The sequence below is a fragment of the Rhinoderma darwinii genome, chromosome 10, assembly GCF_050947455.1.
Source record: "Rhinoderma darwinii isolate aRhiDar2 chromosome 10, aRhiDar2.hap1, whole genome shotgun sequence".
NCBI lineage: Eukaryota > Metazoa > Chordata > Amphibia > Anura > Rhinodermatidae > Rhinoderma > Rhinoderma darwinii.
In genome coordinates, this window is record NC_134696.1 from 62602078 (window position 1) to 62622880 (window position 20803).

The window sequence follows — 20803 nt, forward strand, 5'->3', positions numbered from 1 at the left end:
ATCTTCTATAGTATTACTGCTGCTGCTGATGTTCAGATGGTTCAGGGATTATTGGGTCTTGGTAAATAAAGTATACATAATAATAGCATACTATAATCGTCAACTGTCCCCAACCACAAAAGGGGAGGGGGTTTGCGCAATTTTGGGGAGGTTTACGGACAGCAAGCGAAGTGGGAGCATAAAAAAGTCATTTTGTGGGGGTCTCTATTTATCAGTTTATATGGCGAGCCGCTGTGCTTGTACTGTCTATGGAAGGAGGCAGTGGTTTTCACTGTTATTGTGTGAGGATTCAATGGGGGGCTTTTGACTGTTATAAGTGCAATGAATCTCTCTGAAAAGTGGCATTTAAAAGATATTTGCCACAAGACGCATAGTTTGCTGCAAGCCTATGTGTATGTGTCACCCCTAAAACATGTGTGAGTTATCTAAAAATTGTTGTGTATGTAAAAATATAAAAATTATAATGATAGTAACAAAACTTCTCATCAGATACTGTTGTTTACCACTGAAAATCTGGTTGGCAGGATGAAACAAAAAACTGTCTTTGGAAGCAGATCAGGAGAGGAGCCATGGTCAGATGATCTGATGGATTCCTAGCAAAGGAGCCTTCATGGTCAGCTGTACAGATGATGCACAGCATTTCACAAGGAGTTAAAACATATTTTGTTAAACTTGTTCTATATTTAATAAGGTTTTCCAGGACATTTTTTTTCTTCATTAAATAAAAAGTTGGATATTAGAAAGTAAGAAGATAATTACCAATGTGTCCCTTTTGTGATTATGCCCACATTCCCTGCTGTGCTAAGGCTACATCCTATGATATTAAAACAGCCCCCATGATGTGTTGTGCTTGTGCTATCATGTTCATGTGGTCATATGACGCAATCATGTGACCACATCTCCCATGTGCGTAAAGACCAGAAATGTTGGACGATGAAACTATTCAACCTATAAACAATAGACCCCCAAGCACAAAGAATGAAAAAATGCTGAGTTCACGTCGCAATTATAAATTCTTCAGACAAGACACACAGACCAGAAGAGATTCCACCATAAAAAGTATCAATTTATTCAGATAAAACATGTTTAAAACGGAATTAAAACTATGGTCAATAACGTATGCATTACAAAGATGAAAAAAATATAGACTTTTGTATACATATCAGATAGAATGTAATGGTTTCATACCATAATGATATTTGGTATTCATTGATTGATGGTTTATGTAATGCATACATTATTGACCTAGTGGCTGCCGCCTTTTGTGTATGATGTTTCATTTCCAGGTATTACTCAGTTTTGAACATGTATCTGAGTAAGTCTATACTTTTGATGGTAGAATCCCTTCCGTTCTGTGTCTCTTGTCTCTAGGATTTATGGTCTTGTGATTATATCACACGACCGCATAGATGCGGTGTCACAGGACAGATATATTTGATAAAATATATATGAAAATACATCTTTCTTTTTATTTGATGTCATAAAAAAAAAAAGCCCTGGAAAACCGCCTTAAAGGATCGTTCACATAATACAAACAAGCTTGAAGAGATGAATGGACTAAAAACATATTTTTGCTATATAATACCTTCTAAACGTTTCCGTTTTTTCAATAGCATGCTAGTGTATAAAAACATTTTCTGTAACTTTTTGTGTACATGTTGGTTGAATCAAAGTTTTTATCCTCTTTAACCCGCTTATTAATCTTTAGACAACCCTTTGACAGTATGTTTAGATAATTTATGGAAAATTTCACAATGGAGGAGAGGAGCTTTGTAAAAGATATAAAAATGTGAAGTCAGTGTATATAAAATATCGAACGAGTTATTTCAGAAGTTACATTTACGTAAAAATTATAATTTGTGAGGTTTCTTCAGCAAGATTAAATCAACCAACACATTCAAATACTAGGGATGTCACTATGTGGCTGAACAGATTTCTAAAAATTCTGCTACATATATGACCTGATTAAGGTAAATTATTTTTAGGTAGCATACTAACTCCCTTAAATAAAAAAGGCTAATCTTCTTAAACTTTCAATAACAATTGTATTGGAGAAAGTTCAAATGACAAAGCTAACTGATCAATTATTATACTGTACTGTATCTACTCATAGTCCTGTTAAATTAAAGCTAAGCTATAGAAGAAAAAGCAATAATGGTTTTACATTTTGTAATTCCCTTGTGTATCATATAAAATGTTTTTATCAGATATTCCATTTTTTACCAACTCACCTGGGTACATTAATCTCTCTCCCCCGTGGGCGTCGAGAAGCCTTATTAAAGGCAATTTTGGCTCCGATGCCCACGGCTAGGGTGAAACTAATGACACCACAGATGACATAGACGGTGCTATTGGTCTGGTCTGCATGTCCATTATCGTTCAGCTTGCTGTTAGCACTGGTGGTAATAGGCTGGGTTGTGTGTGCCCAGAAAGGGCTGTTGTAGTTTTTACAACTGTCTTGGTCCAAGCGCTTGTGACGATGCTCACAACAAAAGCGATAATGGCATGTGCCACAGCAAAAACGATATGTACCTGTGGTACAGTTAAAGGTGGCATCATATTGCCCCATCACATCATAGTATCCATAACACATTTCTGGTAAGTTCTGGCTCAGTGCTGAAGAGGAATTCTGGGATGCCTGGGGACGCTTCATGAGAGCAAGCAGCATTGGCAATGCTTGTGTTTGGTTCATCTGTTTTCGACTCTGGACAGCACTAACACTGAGAGCTGAGTGCACCCCAAAAGCGTCTAAAGTAATACCGATTAACACTGTTAATAGATGATACATGGCAGATGAGAGCTATGGCAATCTGTGACAGTAAAAAATATAGTTTTCTTTTGATGTATGGAAGAAGAGCCTTGTTGTTTGTTGTTCGGCTGCAGAGCTTTCAAAGTCTTCAAATGATGAACAATGGAGGACCATGTAGATTGAACTCACTTTCAACTTTTAATTTTGCTTTAATAAACTTTATAAAAAGTTGTCTTCATTACAAAAATGGCTCTGAACAAAACCTAAAAGAGAATATAAAAGATTAGACAATAAAATATAATGTATTTTCCAAACAAAGCCTAACCTCATTTTTTTGTTTGCAACTGTTTAATAACATTTTGAATAGAGAAGACAACATAAAATTCATGTTATACACGTAGACATTTTATAGTGTTAACTTAATAGTGACAATTAATAAAATGAAATTCCCACAATTTTTTTGTTTTTATTAAATTGACATTAGTTATGTGTAATATGATATGACAAAGAATTACTGCAGCCAGTTACTCCAGTATGATGCCAGTATGTATTGCACATGAGCGACAGTGATTGGCAGCTGTTGCTGCAATGTAACCAGGGACTGTGGTGGTCCATGTGTGAATATGAGATTTTTTGTTATTTTACCACATATGCAGATGCCCAATATGACCCTTTATGTATTTTTGTATTTAGTACTTACGTAGCAGTATTCTATAATGAAGATGTTTCCATTTAAGCCAACAAAAATGTAAAATAAAATACCATATTTTTCCGTTCTGCCTCCAAGTCACAGAACCAAAGGTAAAGTATTTCCTTTATAAGGACCACGAAAACGTCTTACCTTATTAGTACATCAGGTTGTTAATTGCATTAGGTTGTTAAAGACATAAGGCCATTGTCTCAATGTATCTACCTATCATTGCGGTCAGTACTTTTGTGCAGTGTTATGAATATTGTATTTTTATGTTCTTTTCACCCTAAAACCTTTTAATCAATATTCGATTTTTTAAAATGTCACATGTTATTCATAGTATTAAATTCCCAACCGTTTTTATTTTCATGCAAGAGACTTCATTTGGTTATTAATTGCCCTTTTTCTTTGTGACGTGAGTGAGAAAGGCCCATCAATTTATGTGTGAGGAAATACACTGGTTTTAGTAACGATAATTTGAATAGTAATTGGATTAACCCCTTAAGGACATGGTCAATTTTCTTTTTTTCATTTTCGTTTATCCTCCAGCCTTCCAAAAGCCATAACTTTTTTTATTTGTAGGGTGAAATGGGCAAAAAACAGCAATTACGGCATTTTTTGGGAGGTTTTGTTTTTACAACAATCCATCAGGCGGTAAAAACAACATGTTCATTTTATTCTACGAGTTGATATGATTACAGCGTTACAAAATGTATAATTTTTTTATGTTTTAACAGTTTTATAATAAAAAGCGATTTGCTAAAGAAAAAAATTGCTTTGTGTCGCCATATTCTGAGAGCCGTGACTTTTTCGTCGATTGAGAAATGTGAGAGATTATTTTTTGCGGGGCGATCTGTATTTTTTATTGGTACCATTTTGGGGTACATGAAATTTTTTGATCACTTCTTATTCCATTTTTTTGGGGAGCTAAGGTAACAAAAAAATATTGTAATAGTTTGGACTTTTACCGACTCGGCGCTACTAGATAGGTCAACTTTTTTTTTTTAACAAAAATGGGAAACGTTTTTTTTTTGCTTTCAATATTTTTTTTTAGAAAACATTTTTTTTTTTTTAACTTTTTTTCTTAGTCCCCCTAGGGGACTTGAACCAGCCATCGTTGAATTGCTTACATGATATAATAATAATAATAATCTTTATTTATATATCGCCAACATATTACGCAGCACTTTGCAATTTAGAGGGAACATGAAACAAACAATATAAGACATTACAAAGCTAATTTACAATTCAAACAAGAGGAGTGAGGACCCTGATCGCAAGAGATTACAATCTATGAGGAAATAAGGGAGACAAAATATAAAAGTGCTTTTTCAATACAATGGTCCAGCCATCTTTTATACACATGGGGTGGTACACATAAAGCTGCATGAGCTGGTCACCAGCCAGTGTCCGTGTATGACGGACATGAAGTGCATTAGTGTGCAAGGAGTGTGAGGGAATCTTATTCTCATGACTAATGTAAAAGCGGGGCCAAAGAAAGGCATCAGATTAGGGAATGTTATAGGCCTGTCTAAAAAGATGTGTTTTCAGGGCACGTTTAAAACTGGATATTGGGATTTAATCTGATTGTTTGTGGTATCGCATTCCAGAGGACTGGTGCAGCACGAGAAAAATCTCGGAGACGGGAGTGGGAGATTCAGATTGTGGAGGATTTTAATTTAAGGTCGTTGGCGGAACGTAGAGTGCGTGTAAGGTGGTAGACAGAGATGAGGGAGGAGATGTAAGGAGGTGTAGCACTGTGGAGAGCTTTGTGGGTGAGAGAAATAAGTTTGAATTTATTTCTGAACGGTATGGGAAACCAGTGCAGTGACTGGCAGGAGCAGTGGCGTAATACCGAGGTAGCAGCCGTAGCAGCAGCCGGCCGACACGCCCCCCCATATGCCCGGTGGCACCACTAGCAGCCGCTATGGCTGCTACAGCGGTAGCGCCGCTACTACGGGACCCGCGCCGCCGAGCCTCCAACAAGTATGGGCTGGACGACACAGGCCTTCTCATGCCCCTAGGCATCGCCAGCACCGGAGGGTGCCCCGGTGCTAGGGACAGCCAAATACATACATTAGCGCTAAATGTACTGAGCTTGGTTTTAGATCTGTAATTATATAGGTTATATTTATAATAACAAAATTGCAGGGCAGATGGAATTGTTCTCAATTCATTGTATATTTAATGGGAATCTGTGAGGTAGTTTTAACCCCATGAACCGCCACCATGCGGTAATACATGACCTGACAATATTTCCAAACATTCCCTTGTATGTTTTTTTCAGATGCAGCAAAATGTTTAAAATCCACTTTTAAAACAGCGCACACCTTATGCTTATTACTCATTAAAGGGTAATGGTGCAGTGCCGCTATCCTGAAGAGTCACATAGTCCTGCCTCCAAACCCACCTTTCCATGTTTTGAGTGACATCTCCCTGGATGATACAACTTTCTCGGATGCGCCATTGCCTTGTGGCACTATACACAAGGGGGTGCTGTGTGGCACTATACACAAGGGGGGACTGTGTGGCACTATACACAAGGGGGGGTTGTGTGGCACTATACACAAGGGGGAGCTGTGTGGCACTATATACAAGGAGAGCTGTGTGGCACTATACACATGGGGGAACTGTGTGGCACTATTAACAAGGGGAGGGCTGTGGCTCTATCTACAGGGGGCTCACTGTGGTGCAATCTACAGGGGTCTGTGTGTGGCACTATCTACTAAGGGGGGCTGTGTGGCACTATATACAAGGGAGGGGGGCTGTGTGGCACTATATACAGTGGCAGCTGTATAGCGCTATATACAGTGGGGGCTTTATGGCAATATCTACAGGGGGCTGTATGGCACTATCTACAAGGGAGAGGTGGGGGCGCTATCTACAAATGGGGCGGGGCTATATAGCACTGTCTACAGGGGGCTGTATGGCACATTCTACAGGGAGCACTATTTATAAGGGGGGCTGCTTGTGGCGCCCGGGGGGGGGGGGGGGTTGTCCCGGTCAAGAGTTTGCTATGGGGCCCAGTCTCTCCTAGTTACGCCCCTGGGCGGAGGGTAGATGCGTTGGTGTAGCGGTTGGTCAGAAAGATGAGCATGGCTGCTTAAGGATAGATTGGAGAGGGGAGAGTTTAGTGAGGGGAAGACCAACTAGTAGTGAGTTACAGTAGTCAAGACAAGAGTGAATCAGAACAACAATGAGAATTTTGGCTGTTTCCAAAGTAAGAAAATGGCGGATTATGGAGATGTTTTTGAGGTCAAAATGACAGGTGCGTGTAAGTGATTGAATTGAGTTAAGGTAAGATCTGAGTAAAAAATAACCCAGAGACAGCAGGCCTGCTGCTTAGGAGTTATGATAGTGCCACACACGGAGATGGAGACGTCTGGTTTAGGTAGGTTAGTAGATGGTGGGAACACAAGGAGCTCAGTTTTAGAAATATTCAGTTTCAGATAGAGTGAGGATATGATAGATATATATATGTTAGAGACAGCGATCGGTAGTAAGTCATGCTGGATGGGTCAAGAGTTGTTTTTTTCAGTAATGGGTTTATAATGGCATGTTTAAAAGAGAAGTGAAAGATTTCAGAATAAAGAGAGAGGTTAAATATTTTAGTCAGGTGACTAGTGACAGCTGGGGAGAGGTGTGAGGGGATAGGATCAGTGGCGGATTAAGTAGACTTCGGGCCCTGGGCTGTTACCCAAACTTGGGCCCCCCTTCTCCCCCGCCGAGCCGTAACACTACCTTTTTGTGCAAGCATTAACAAATGGGTGTTACAATTCCCCTTGTCAAAGGGCTGTGTCCCTACATACTGACAGTATCCAACCATCGCTGACAGTATCACACTGTGCAGGGACACATCCTCCTAACAAGGGGAATGGTAACACACATTTGTCTATCAGTCCTGGACTGCACAAAGACTTTTAGTGAAACACAAGGATTTCCTATAATAAACATGTCAGGAGAGGTGACAGATTCTCTATAAATCTAGTGACTCACATGTGACGACTCCTCAGATTCTGGTAACTTTTTTCCTCTTTTCTTCTCCATCCGGTCCAGAGTTCATGACGACTTCTCCCGGCCATGACCCATTTCTGCAGAATTTGCCACTTAGATGTCTTCTGTTGCTCACTTTTCCAACATTTCTACACCTATAAGCGAAAACAAAATGATCATGGTGCCACAGACTGTGCCTCTAAATATAATAGCACCAAACACTGCGCCCCTGAATATAATTGTGTCAAACACTGTATAGTAAAGCACCACGTGCACGCATCCCCCTGTATATAGCGTCACACACATCCCCCTGTATATAGCGTCACACACATCCCCCTGTATATTGCGTCACACACATCCCCCTGTATATAGCATCACACACATCCCCCTGTATATAGCGTCACACACATCCCCCTGTATATAGCGTCACACACATCCCCCTATATATAGCGTCACACACATCCCCCTGTATATAGCGTCACACACATCCCCCTGTATATAGCATCACACACATCCCCCTGTATATAGCATCACACACATCCCCCTGTATATAGCGTCACACACATCCCCCTGTATATAGCATCACACACATCCCCCTGTATATAGTGTCACACACATCCCCCTGTATATAGCGTCACACACATCCCCCTGTATATAGCATCACACACATCCCCCTGTATATAGCGTCACACACATCCCCCTGTATATAGCGTCACACACATCCCCCTGTATATAGCATCACACACATCCCCCTGTATATAGCGTCACACACATCCCCCTGTATATAGCATCACACACATCCCCCTGTATATAGCGTCACACACATCCCCCTGTATATAGCGTCACACACATCCCCCTGTATATAGCGTCACACACATGCCCCTGTATATAGCGTCACACACATCCCCCTGTATATAGCATCACACACACACAGCCCCTGTAGATAGCATCACACACACATCCCCCTGTATATAGCGTCACACGCACACACAGCCCCTGTAGATAGCATCACACACAGCAGTGATGAAGGCAGGGAGTGAGTTATGGAAGAATGAAGGGAGGGATGAACAGATGGAGGGAGTGAGTGATGAAGGGATGGGGGTTTGGAAAAGCACTCACCAGCCTGGAGCGCTGTGTAAAAACTTGACTGGTGGGCGGGCCTTCTTCCCTGCAGATATTCTGCTCCTTCACTGTGATAGACGGACCTGATTGGTGGGCGGGGGTTACATGGGCACGACGTCATCAAAAGTCCTTTAGCCTTCAATTCGGAGCACATTTATGTAGAGGTAACGTTCACTATCCCGGCTAAGCCCGCCCCAAATTGTTCTGCCTGCACCTTCTCTCTACAGTGACAGTTAGCGCTGCATAGTTTTTACGATTATGTGCAGTTCGGGCAGCAATGGGCCCCTGAGTGCCTCGGGCCCCGGGCAACCGCCCGAAACGCCCATATGATGATCCGCCATTGGATAGGATCACTAGGACAGGTAGTAGGATGAGAAGAAGAGAGAAGCCTAGAGACTTCTTCTTCTGTTATTGGGTCAAATGCTGAAAGTGAAGAAGAGGGAGTGCGGGAGGGAAGGGGATCGATGTTACTAGGGAACTGGGAGATAATATCATGCCGGGTGTTGTTAATTTTATCTTTAAAATAAGAGGCCAGGTCTTCAGCACTGAGATCTGTGATTGGCGTCTGCACGTTAGGACTAAGGACATAATGAAAAGTATCAAAGAGGCGTTTTAGATTATTAGATAGTGTTGAGATGAGAGAAATGAAATAGACTTGTTTGGCTCTGTGAAGGGCAGAGTTGTAAGATTTGAGCATAAATTTGTAATGGAGGAAATCTGCAACCAAATGCGATTTTCTCGACAGACGTTTGGCACATCTCAAGCACCGCTGAAGAAAGCGGGATTGAGGCGTGTGCCAGGGTTGTCATAGTCTTTGTTGGGTTGTTCGGCGTGTGGAGGAGGGGCTGCTTCATCCAATGCATTTTTGAGAGTGTTATTGTAATGTTTGGCGGCCAGATTGGGACAAGAGAGAGAAGAGATAGGGGACAATGAGGACTGTAGACAGTCTATGAGTTGCTGAGTGTTAGTGCCATGTAGATATCTGTATGTTTGATACGTAGGTATGACCTGAGGAAGCAGAGAATATTTGATAGTAAAGGAGAGAAGGTTGTGGTAAGAGAGTGGGAGAGTTAATAAAGTCAGAAACTGAGCAGAGCCAGAAGAAGAGCAGGTCAAGCGAATGCCCGTCTTCATGTGTAGGATATACTGCAATACTAATGTATTGCAATATATCATGTTTCTTACAGTCTCCTATTAAGCCCTCGCAGAGATGATGACCATCTACACCCCACAATTTAGTCGCGTCGGAGTGGACCACCCCATGATTCTCACGCCTAAGATGCCGCAGTCGCGATTCATTGCGGCATCTTAGAGGTGAAACGGGCTGAATGAAAGTGATTATTACATAGCCGTCAACCGATAAATATGGAGCGAGCTGAGCTCATGAGCCCGCTCCATACTTCCCCTTAACGGCTGCCGTGGCATGTCGTTAAGGGGTTAATACATGGAATTAAAAACAAATGTATTATCCTGCTAAGAAAAAGTATAATAAATGAAACACTGCTATTAACCATAGTACGCTCTACTCTGCAATAACTGTTTACATGGTACATGGTTATATAAAGTTATTCCTGGCAGAGCTGTTAGCCTGAAAGAAAGCACATGGAATCCCTGTGGCTCCATACTACTGAGCCATAGACACTATGTGTTTGCCACAAAGGTCCGATGGAGTATGTCACGATTTTTCTGTCAAATTTATAAAGAATCTAATAGACAAAAACCTGTATGCCTCCATATGAAATTAGGGGCATATGGAAGAACAGTAGGGGCCTATAAACTTCTATAAGTGCACCATGGAGGTTGTACGGATCTGTATTATGGTCCTGTGCATCAGCCCATATACAGCTACTGCCATAGCTATTGTAATACCCATGGCTGCGAACAGTCAGGTTTACTCACCTCCTGACGGCCGCAGCTATGGATCAGTGAGCGCTGGCCTGCATCTCCTTCTCAGGAGACGCCAGCACTCACTTCCGCTTCACTCTGCTGTGTCCCTTAGGGTGCGCGCACACGCTTGTGCTCGGTCTTAAAGGGCCAGCGCGCGCACGTCAATCTGTTATCAAATTAGCCCATGATCCTGGACTATAAGAAGGGCCCTGCCCCTTCCTGCCTTGCCTGAGCGTTGTTGTTGTTTACCTATGTTCGTCTCTGCAAATGGTCCCTTAAGTGTTTTCCAGTTCCCAGTGTTCCCGTTCCTGCTACCTGTATCCTGTATCCCGTGCTATCCTGTTCCAAGTGCCGTTTAGAGTTGGAGTCGTGTTGTGCTGAGTACTACGCTTGCCTTGTTATACCACGCCTGGAGTCTGCCTACTGCCAAGGTCCCATCCGAGCCTATCTTTCTACTGTCTGAATTTACCACAGGTACACCTATTCGAACTATGGACTTTGACTTGTATCCTGTTGGCCAGCTGCCATACCATCAAGGCGGTACGGCCCAGTGGGTCCACACACCCTACGTGACAGCTATTACTATGCAGTGTTTATCCAGAGGAAGGCAAAACAAAGGCATACACAGCAGTAAGGGTATACACATGTGGCAGATTTATTGTAGAAATTTCTGAATGTGGGGAAACAAACTGAATGGGGTTATTTCTGCAACATGTTTATGGGATCATCATTATTATTGACGAACACAATCCAAATATATGAGATGGAATTTCAATGGAAATCTGGCATGTGTGAGCATATCTTAAAACTGCAGTTCCAACTCATCTCGTCCACAAACGAGCAAGTTAAGTGTATAGTCATAATCCCATGGATGCCGGTGCTTTAATCTGGTAAATCTATAAATAGTATTAATAATAATCCCTATAAATGCACTGGAATGCAAAACCAGTGAGGTTTCCTGAATCCAAATTGCTCTTGCTTTTCTAAATATGATGATGCCTCCATCCCTGTAACACCACCATTCTTCCTTAACATCAGACACGAGGCCTTGCAGTTATACTTGAGTCTGCTCTGTAGTTAACTCCTCACATTCAGTCCATTGCCAAATCCTGTCACCTTCACCTAAAAGCAACTTTTATATCTGTCCCTACCTTACAACTGACATGGCTAACATATTTATCCCGGCTCTAATAATTTCTTGTCCAGACTATTGTAACTTGCTACTTACTGGCATTCTACTAGACTGGCTCTGCTTCAATTCATCATGAATGAGGCGGCCATGTTGATCTCTCTGTCCAGCGGTTATACTTATACCTACACTGGTTACCCTTTTTTTGCAGAATTAAATTCAAAACTCTCCTCCTAGTCTACAAAGCTCTCCACAATGAAGCACCGTCCTACATCTCTGTTCTCATCTCTGTTCACAACTCACTCAGGTTGTTTGCTAAGCCAATGACCTGTTACACTCTCGCTTCTATCTGCAGGACTTCTCCCATGCTGCTTCTCTGTGGAGCTGACTGCCCAGACCATGAGACTTGCTTCTAACATTCCCAGTTGTAAGCTTGCCTTGAAAACTAATTTATTCTTGGAGACTTCTGTCATATAACCATAGTCCATGGCCCATAGACAACCCAACCTGGTCACAAATATCTACTCTCCACTCTGCTATTTTTTTTTTTAATGAAGAAAACATCTTTTCAGATTATAGCCACCACAGCGATCAGCTTTGGGTCCACCTTCTCACAAAGCTCCTGTCAGATATACATTTATCTTACAATATAGTCTTGCATGTTGATCCAGTGGCGTAACTACCACCGTAGCAGCCATAGCGGCTGCTACGGGGCCCGCGGCATGAGGGGGCCCGTGTCGCCCACCGGCACGGGCCCCCACCATGGCCGGAGGCTCCGCTAGCAGCCGCTATGACTGCTACAGCGCGACGCCACTGAACACTACGGCAGAGCAGGGAGGTATCTCCCCGCTCTGCCATTAAACAAAAGACATGTATCCCCTATCCACAGGATAGGGGATACATGTGTGATCGCTGGCAGCGATAGGGAGAACGGGGGACCGAAAGTCCCCCGAAGTTCTCCATGACTAACCTCTGACTTCCGGCGTCTGCGCAGCTCAATAAAAATGAAAGGAGCGCTGGTAACGCATGCGCACAAGCGCGACCGGCGCTCCATTCATTTCTACGGAGCTGTCGACACAGACCCCAGAAGTCCGAGGTTTGTGATGGAGAACTTCAGGGGACTTTCAGTCTCCCGTTCTCCTTATCGCTGTCAGTGATCACACATGTATGCCCTATCCTGTGGTATCTCCCCGCTCTGCCATTAAACAAAAGACATGTATCCCCTATCCACAGGATAGGGGATACATGTGTGATCGCTGACAGCGATAAGGAGAATGGGGGACTGAAAGTCCCCTGAAGTTCTCCATCACAAACCTCGGACTTCCGGGGTCTGTGTCGGCAGCTCCGTAGAAATGAATGGAGCGCCGGTCACGCTTGTGCGCATGCGTTACCAGCACTCCTTTCATTTTTATTGAGCTGCGCAGACGCCGGAAGTCAGAGGTTAGTCATGGAGAACTTCGGGGAACTTTCGGTCCCCCGTTCTCCCTATCGCTGCCAGCGATCACACATGTATCCCCTATCCTGTGGATAGGGGATACATGTCTTTTGTTTAATGGCAGAGCGGGGAGATACCTCCCTGCTCTGCTGTAGTGTTCAGTGGCGTCGCGCTGTAGCAGCCATAGCGGCTGCTAGCGGACCTCCGGCCATGGCGTTACCTACAGGGGGGGACTCTGCATGGCGTTACCTACAGGGGGACGACGACTCTGTATGGCGTAACCTACAGGGGGGGAATCTGCATGGCGTTACCTACAGGGGGGGGACTCTGTATGGCGTTACCTACAGGGGGGACTCTGTATGGCGTTACCTACAGGGGGGACTCTGTATGGTATTACCTACAGGGGGGGACTCTGTATAGCGTTACCTACAGGGGGGGGGACTCTGTATGCCGTTACCTACAGGGGGGGAGACTCTGTATGGCGTTACCTACAGGGGGGGACTCTGTATGGCGTTACCTACAAGGGGGGACTCTGCATAGTGTTACCTACAAGGGGGGACTCTGTATGGCGTTACCTACAGGGGGGGACTCTGTATGGCGTTACCTACAGGGGGGACTCTGTATGGTGTTACCTACAGGGGGGGACTCTGTATAGCGTTACCTACAGGGGGGGACTCTGTATGGCGTTACCTACAGGGGGGGACTCTGCATGGTGTTACCTACAAGGGGGGACTCTGTATGGCGTTACCTACAGGGGGGGGACTCTGCATGACATTCTCTACAGAGGGGGCTGTATGGCGTTAACTACAGGGGGGGCTGTAAAAAAGGCACTATCTTCAAGGGGAGGGGGGTCCCCAGTCAAAAGTTTGCTATGGGGCCCAGTCTTTCCTAGTTACGCCCCTGCGTTGATCATTTAAGTGTAATACATGGACGGCTTGAGTCGGCCAGAGGGCTAACCATTATTTGTTGACATCTCTCTGCTCTTGCTTAAAGAGTGGAGTCCCGAGCAGGGAACCCTCTACTATGAAGTTCTTATTGTGCTTATGGACAGGGGTTGTCTTTGTGATAAATTGCTTTCATATCTGCATTCATAAATTATAGTGGTAATATGATTTTAATATTTGACTTTAAAAATAGGAGTGTGGTTAAAAAAACAACATGTGGGTATATGACTATGAAGTGCTGAAAACTGGACTGATGTGAGATAAAAGAAAGCAGATGAAAAGAATGTATAGAAAAGGTGTGAATTAAAATGCTAATTTGAGAGAGTACAAATGTGAGAACTCTATAATTATTTTAAATATATATGTGTGTACTTTTGGATTCTGGTATGGGAAAGTAAATATAAGACAGGTCTCCAAAAATCTAGGACACTAATAGAAAATCTCCATGAATGAGACACGGAGAGTAATGTGATATGGGGATTAACTGCAATCCTAGCTAAATTTACAGATTTTGAGTGGAGTTAGACTGATTAGAGGCATTTTAGAGATTAATGGGTTTTTTTGTGGATGGGAAAGTTTATTTGTTATTTGATGGATGATTAGACATGTCAGAAGTAGTAATTGGTAGGGATCCAGGTTCTGAGACTCCCACTGAACTAAATGTTTCCTTGAAAAAAAACGGGACGGGGAAAAGGGATGTGGAGAGGGGAAAGACAAAAAGAAACAGGCGCTCCCCTAATGTAATATTGCATGAACAAAGTAATGCAGAAGGTGCTGCATAGGATTTTTGGATATGGGTGAGTAAAAGGTATTGAGTCGTACTCACCCTCTAGGGTTGTGCAGAAAGGTCGGCACAACTCAACTTGAATGCTTTGTATTGTAACAGTGTGCAAGCCTCTGTGGTGTGCACCGGCGACATGTAACCACCAAGACGTCCGGTGAAAGATAGTGTCCAATGGAAAAAAATAATTTGTGATCACTCCTTCTCGTGGTGCTCCTGTAGTCCTTATTTCAGACTCATGATGTTCCTTTCATTTAAGAGGAAATCCTCCATAGTCCTTGATTGTTGACATGGTAAAAAATTGTTTATTTTAAAATATGTAAAAAAGTCTATTCATTGCATTATTACAAAAATAAAACAAACAGGATAAGAACATGCGACGCGTTTCAACCTTCATCTTCATCAGGCATAAAAAAATACAAAAAGATTCCTATAATGCTTAAATACTCTTTTCCTGGTTTATAAGACCGGGTCAAGTGCTATGGGTCCAAGTTCATGGGGGAGTGGTCATATTAGTGAAACTTTCTGAAGGAACTACAAAAATGGAAATGTGTGCATTGATTTTCAGATGAATATTCTTGGAGACTCAGCGGCTTGGTCACAGTCATAACCGGGTCTGGCAGAGGTAGTCCATTCACAGATGCAACTATCAAAAGCCTCTCCAGCGTGGTTGTGGGCAATTGGAGAAGATCCACCAGGGCTCTTCGAATGAAATTAGCAGCGGATCCAGAGTCCAGATAAGCCGAGACCCAGTTTTTTCGCCGGACACTATGGTCACGGGAATGGACAATTTAGAAAAAAGTCTTTCTTCACCCAGGGTTGTCTCTACCACAAACCCTAGGCTCTGGGGCTTTTGGGGGCACAGACGCACAAGATGGCCTCCGTGGCCGCAATATAGACAGAATCCCGAGGTGCGTCTGCGTTTTCTCTCTTGGCTAGACAGCTTAAACTGGTCCGTCCCCAGAGACTCCTTTGGAGGATCAGCAACTGAGGACAGTAAGGGTTGTTGCAAAGTAGGAACCGGGCTAGGGAGTCTTCCCTCCCGACGAGCCCCTTGGAACCGTTCTCGGATCCTTATATCAATCTGGGTGGCCAGAAGGATGAGGTCATCAAGGGTAGATGGTAGATCTCGGGCGGCAAACTCGTCCTTAATCTCAGGAGACAGTCCCTGTCAGAATGTAACCACCAAGGCCTCATTGTTCCACAACAATTCTCCCGCCTACGGAAGTGTCTCCCTGGAGTAGGTTCAGCAAGGGGGTGGCTGCAGACGAGACTGGTCCAGGCTCCTCAAATACCGAAATGTCAATAGGAAACCCTGTAAGTCTCGGGTCTTAGGTCCTTGTCTCTCCCAGATAGGGTTCGCCCATGCTAGGGCCCTGCCAGTGAGTAGAGAGACGATGAAAGCTACCCTTGCACCATCAGTCGAAAATGCCCTTGCATACAAGCTAAAGTGGATCTGGCACTGATTCAAAAATCCATGGCAGGTCTTCGCATCTCCATCATAGCAGTGAGGTAGAGGCAAAGAAAATCGCGGATCAGCACTACCAGGAGGTGCAGCCGGAGGATCTGCACTGCCAGGAGGTGTAGTAGGAGTAACAACAGTTTGCACCTCCAGCTGATGTGCAATAATGTTCAATGCCTAGAGAAGTTGGTCCTGTTGAGACCGGAGGTCGAGCATATCCACCCGCATCTCTTGTGATGTCATCTTGGTCTTGGATCGACCAGCGGGCTCCATGGCCTGAGCTTACTGTCATGTTGTGTATGTGGACCCACTGGGCCGTACCGCCTTGACGGTATGGCAGCTGTCCAACAGTACACGGGTCACGGTCTATAGTTCGTATAGGTGTACCTGTGATAGCTCAGACAGTAGCAAGACTGGCTCGGCTGGGACTTAGGCAGCAGGCAGGCACCAGGCGTGGTGAAGCAGGACAGGTGTGGTACTCAGCGCAACACGACTCAAACTCAATATGGCACTTGACCAGGATAGCACCGGATACAGGTTACAGGTAGCAGGAACGGGAAACACTGGGAACTGGAAAACACTTAGGAGACCATTTGCATAGACAGACTAGGGTAACAACAACAAAGCTCAGGCAGTGCAGGAAGTGTTCTCCAACGATGAAGGCCTGGTCTCTTCTAACCAGGTCTGCCCCATCTGAATGACGCAGGCGGCACGATTACCTTCTCCCGTTCTTACGCCATCCTCCAGCGATGCAGGCCTCGGGAAATCCAGGGAGAACAGGCCGGATCCCATCCCCCTGGATGCAGACCTGACCTCTTCTAATCCAACTCCTGAGCAACAGTGCTAGTGGAATTATTCAATTATATCTGCATTCTATAGTAGTGATGTTGAGCCCCCTTGCAGTCTTGGGTCATGGGCACTTGCCCAGATTGCCCTCATTATACTCCACCACTGCAAGGACACTATTACTGTAGAAGATGTCACCTGTAAATTATTGGATTTAACTGTACTGTATTCACTGCAAAGCACCAGTGTAAAACTATACGGTCACAGTATGGTGGTAATATGGATCTTTGTATGATGGTTTTTATTTATTAACCGTATGGTGGTAATATTCAGTAACTGCAGTGGTAATTTTTAATCACTGTATGGTGGTAATAAAAATGTATAGGCCTTTATGGCTAAAGTTACCAGGTCTCACAGCATTCATTTCCTTCATAAAGTAATATCCAGGGTCATTGTTGTATCTCAGCCTGTCATATGTTCCAAAAGTTGTCTTATAGCTATGCTGTCTTTAATATACATATTTGTCATAATTTTGCTTAAGGGGTGGGAGGGACATTTGCCTTGGACTTGTGCCCTATTAAGACCCTAGCAACTCCCCTAGAAACAGTTAAATAACAAATTCAGCCCACCTTTGTTCACTCTTTAGCGCCATATGGACCTGACAAATGCATTTGTACTCTAAGCACCACTTGGCACAAAAGCTTTAAAATAGATTAATCCATCTATCTACAGGATAGGTGATAAAGGTTTAAACACTGGAGGCAATCGCTAGAGCAGGGGGCCGAGTCCCCTATTCCTCAATATAATTTGTAAATTTAAAGTGATAAAAATGAAACGAGGACTAATTATTGTATCAGGGTTTGTGAAGCACTTTAGACAAATTTCACACTACTTTGTTGCAACTGCCCTTTTACAGACATGTGGTTACATTTCCACATTTCTGTAATACTCTTCATTACCAGCCTTTATAGGATGTTCATGTTCAGCAAAATTCTATATTGAGCTATTTCATTTGTACACCCACTTGATGAAGATGACAATTACAATTAGTCAGCCAATAAAGGTGCCATTTTTTTTTTTAGGTCTTGTTCAACATAATTATTATAATATTTGATTTTAATGTTAAGATTAAATTTAGGTAGCATGCTTTTGATATAATAGTAAAATTAGCTGAAAATGGTAGGGAAGAAATTATCCAACATAGATCAGACTGACTAATGTAATGAAACACATGTTGCCCGATATTACGTTACTTTTTTTTCAGCACCAAATAGATCAACAAAACATTATGGCATCTGTATGTTATAAGTGACATAAATCATCAGGTGATCCATTCCTATCCATGTTTTTTATTGATCTATTCCTTTTAATTTTATTGCTGCATTTTTTTAAATTTTAGATACATTGGAGCAATAAAAATAAATTTGGTTGCAACGTAGGACATAGTCTACAAACAGATCCAGTCACGGTGGTTTAGGCTAATTATGCTTTGCTGAAGCACAGTGACATATATGGTGCTGTCGTTTGTATACCGGTCGTAAAAATTTCTGAACCTTAAAGCTTGAAAAACTAGCTACTGTTCTAATATATTTATATTGTAGTTGATTAAAGAGGCAGCATGGTGGCTCATTGGTTGGCACTGTTAGCTTGCAGCACTGTGGACCAATGACAACATTTGCATGAAGTTTGTATGTTCTCTAATTTTCTCCTCCATTCCAAAAACACACTAAGGCCGTATCCACATGACAGGGATTACCGGCCGTGCGACTGCCGTTGTTTGAACGGCCGTCACACGGCCGCAGTAAGAACAATAGACTTCAAATGGGGCTATTCACACGACCGATGTTTTAACGGCCCGGTTTACAAAAAATGGGACATGTTCTATTTTCGGCCATTCTCCCGGACGCACGGCTCCCATAGAAGTCTATGGGGCTGTGTAAAGCACAGCTGCCACTTGGATGTGATCCGTGTGACGGCCGTGCTTTCTGCTGCTCACTTGCTCTCTTCTCCTTCTCACAATGCGAAGTGCATGTGAGGAGGAGGAGATTTTTTTGCTCCCTGTAGGAGTGACAGTGACGTCACGGACTTCTCCTGGAGCGGAATACCTGACATCACTGTCCATATATGGAAAGTGAAGTAAGGGACTTCTCATGGAGCAGTCGCCCACAGTGGAGCTATCTACAGAAAGGGGGGGGGGGTGCCATCTATGGGGGTGCAATCTACGGGGTGGCATTTACCAGGTGCTATGTACAAGGGGGCTGTGTGGTACTACATACATGGGGGCAGTGTGGCACTACCAACAGGGATGCTGTGTGTGGCACTACCTACAGTGGGCAGTGTGTGGCATTAGCTACAGAGGGCAGTGTGTGGCACTACCTACAGAGGTCAGTGTGTGGCACTACCTACAGAGGACAGTGTGTGACACTACCTGCAGAGGGCAGTCTGTGGCATTATCTACAGAGGGCTGTGTGTGGCACTACCTACAGAGGTCAGTGTGTGGCACTACCTAGAGAGGGCTGTGTGTGGCACTATCTACAGAACGTGGTGTGTGGAATTAGCTACAGAGGGCAGTGTGTGGCATTAGCTACAGAGGGATGTGTGTGCCAAATAACTGACAAATTAAATTCATCTGTTTTTAAAACTGGTCAAAATCGGCCATTAAACATGGCTTGGAACGGAAATGGAACGGATGCAAAACGGCAGAGAAAAACTGACTGAAACGGCCTTTTTATTGGCCTTTTTATCGGCCGACACTCGGGCCCTGTCATGTACCTAAGGCCTTATTCACACGACATAGTCCGAGTGTCAGCCGATAAAAACGGTCGTTTTGGGCCATTTTTTCCTGGCCGTTTTGCATCCATTCCGATTCTGTTCCGGGCCGTGTTGCCGTTTTTAACGGCCAATTTTGACCCGTATTGCATCCGTTTTTTTCCCTGTCCGTTTTAAAATCGGATGAATATCTTTGTAAATTTTTTGCCAGACACTTCCCTCTGTAGATAATGCCACACACTGCCCTCTGTAGATAATGCCACACACTGCCCTCTGTAGATACTGCCACAGCCCCCGGTAGGTAGTGCCACACAGCCCCCTTGTAGGTAATGCCACACAGACCCCCTTGTGGCTAGTGTCACACAGACACCCTTGTAGGTAGTGCCACACAGCCCCCTGTAGGTAATGCCACACAGCCCCCCTTGTAGGTAGTGCCACACAGAACCCCTTGTAGGTAGTGCCACACAGACCTCCTTGTAGGTAGTGCCACACAGACACCCTTGTAGGTAGTGCCACACAGACACCCTTGTAGGTAGTGCCACACAGACACCCTTGTAGGTAGTGCCACACAACCCTCCTGTAGGTATTGCCACACAGCCCTCCTGTAAGCAATGCCACACAGCCCCCTTGTAGGTAGTGCCACACAGCCCCCCTCTAGGTAATGCCACACAGCCCCCTGTAGGTAATGCCACACAGCCCTCCCTGTAGGTAATTCCACACAGCCCCCCTGTATGTTGTGCTACACAGCCCCCTTGTACATATTCACCCCCCATAGATGGCACCCCCCCTACTTTCCTGTAGTGGACGGCTCCAGGAGAAGTCTCTCACTTCACTGTCCATATATGGACAGTGAAGTGAGGGACTTCTCCTGGATCAGAATCCCCAGCCACAGCGGTGTGGATTCTGCTTCAGAAGTCCCTGACGTCACTGTGTCCATATATGGAAAGTGAAGGCAAGGACTTCTCATTGAGCGGAATCCCTGGCCACATCACCGGGGATTCCACTTCAGAAGTCCCTGACGTCACTGTATCCATATATGGACACAGTGAAGTTAC

At 44.0% G+C, this 20803-nt stretch overlaps 1 protein-coding gene across 6 annotated transcripts in view; it reads right to left on the bottom strand.

The window, feature by feature from the left end:
- The window catches only part of SHISA7 (shisa family member 7), a 187762-nt gene that overhangs the window by 34129 nt on the left and 132830 nt on the right, over window positions 1-20803 (bottom strand). For all 6 annotated transcript variants that reach the window (XM_075840001.1, XM_075839996.1, XM_075840000.1 and 3 more), the window contains exon 2: window positions 2232-3012. In XM_075840001.1, coding sequence (XP_075696116.1) covers window positions 2232-2788 — 557 coding nt within the window. In that variant the 5' untranslated portion in view covers window positions 2789-3012. The remainder of the gene's footprint in view (window positions 1-2231; window positions 3013-20803) is intronic.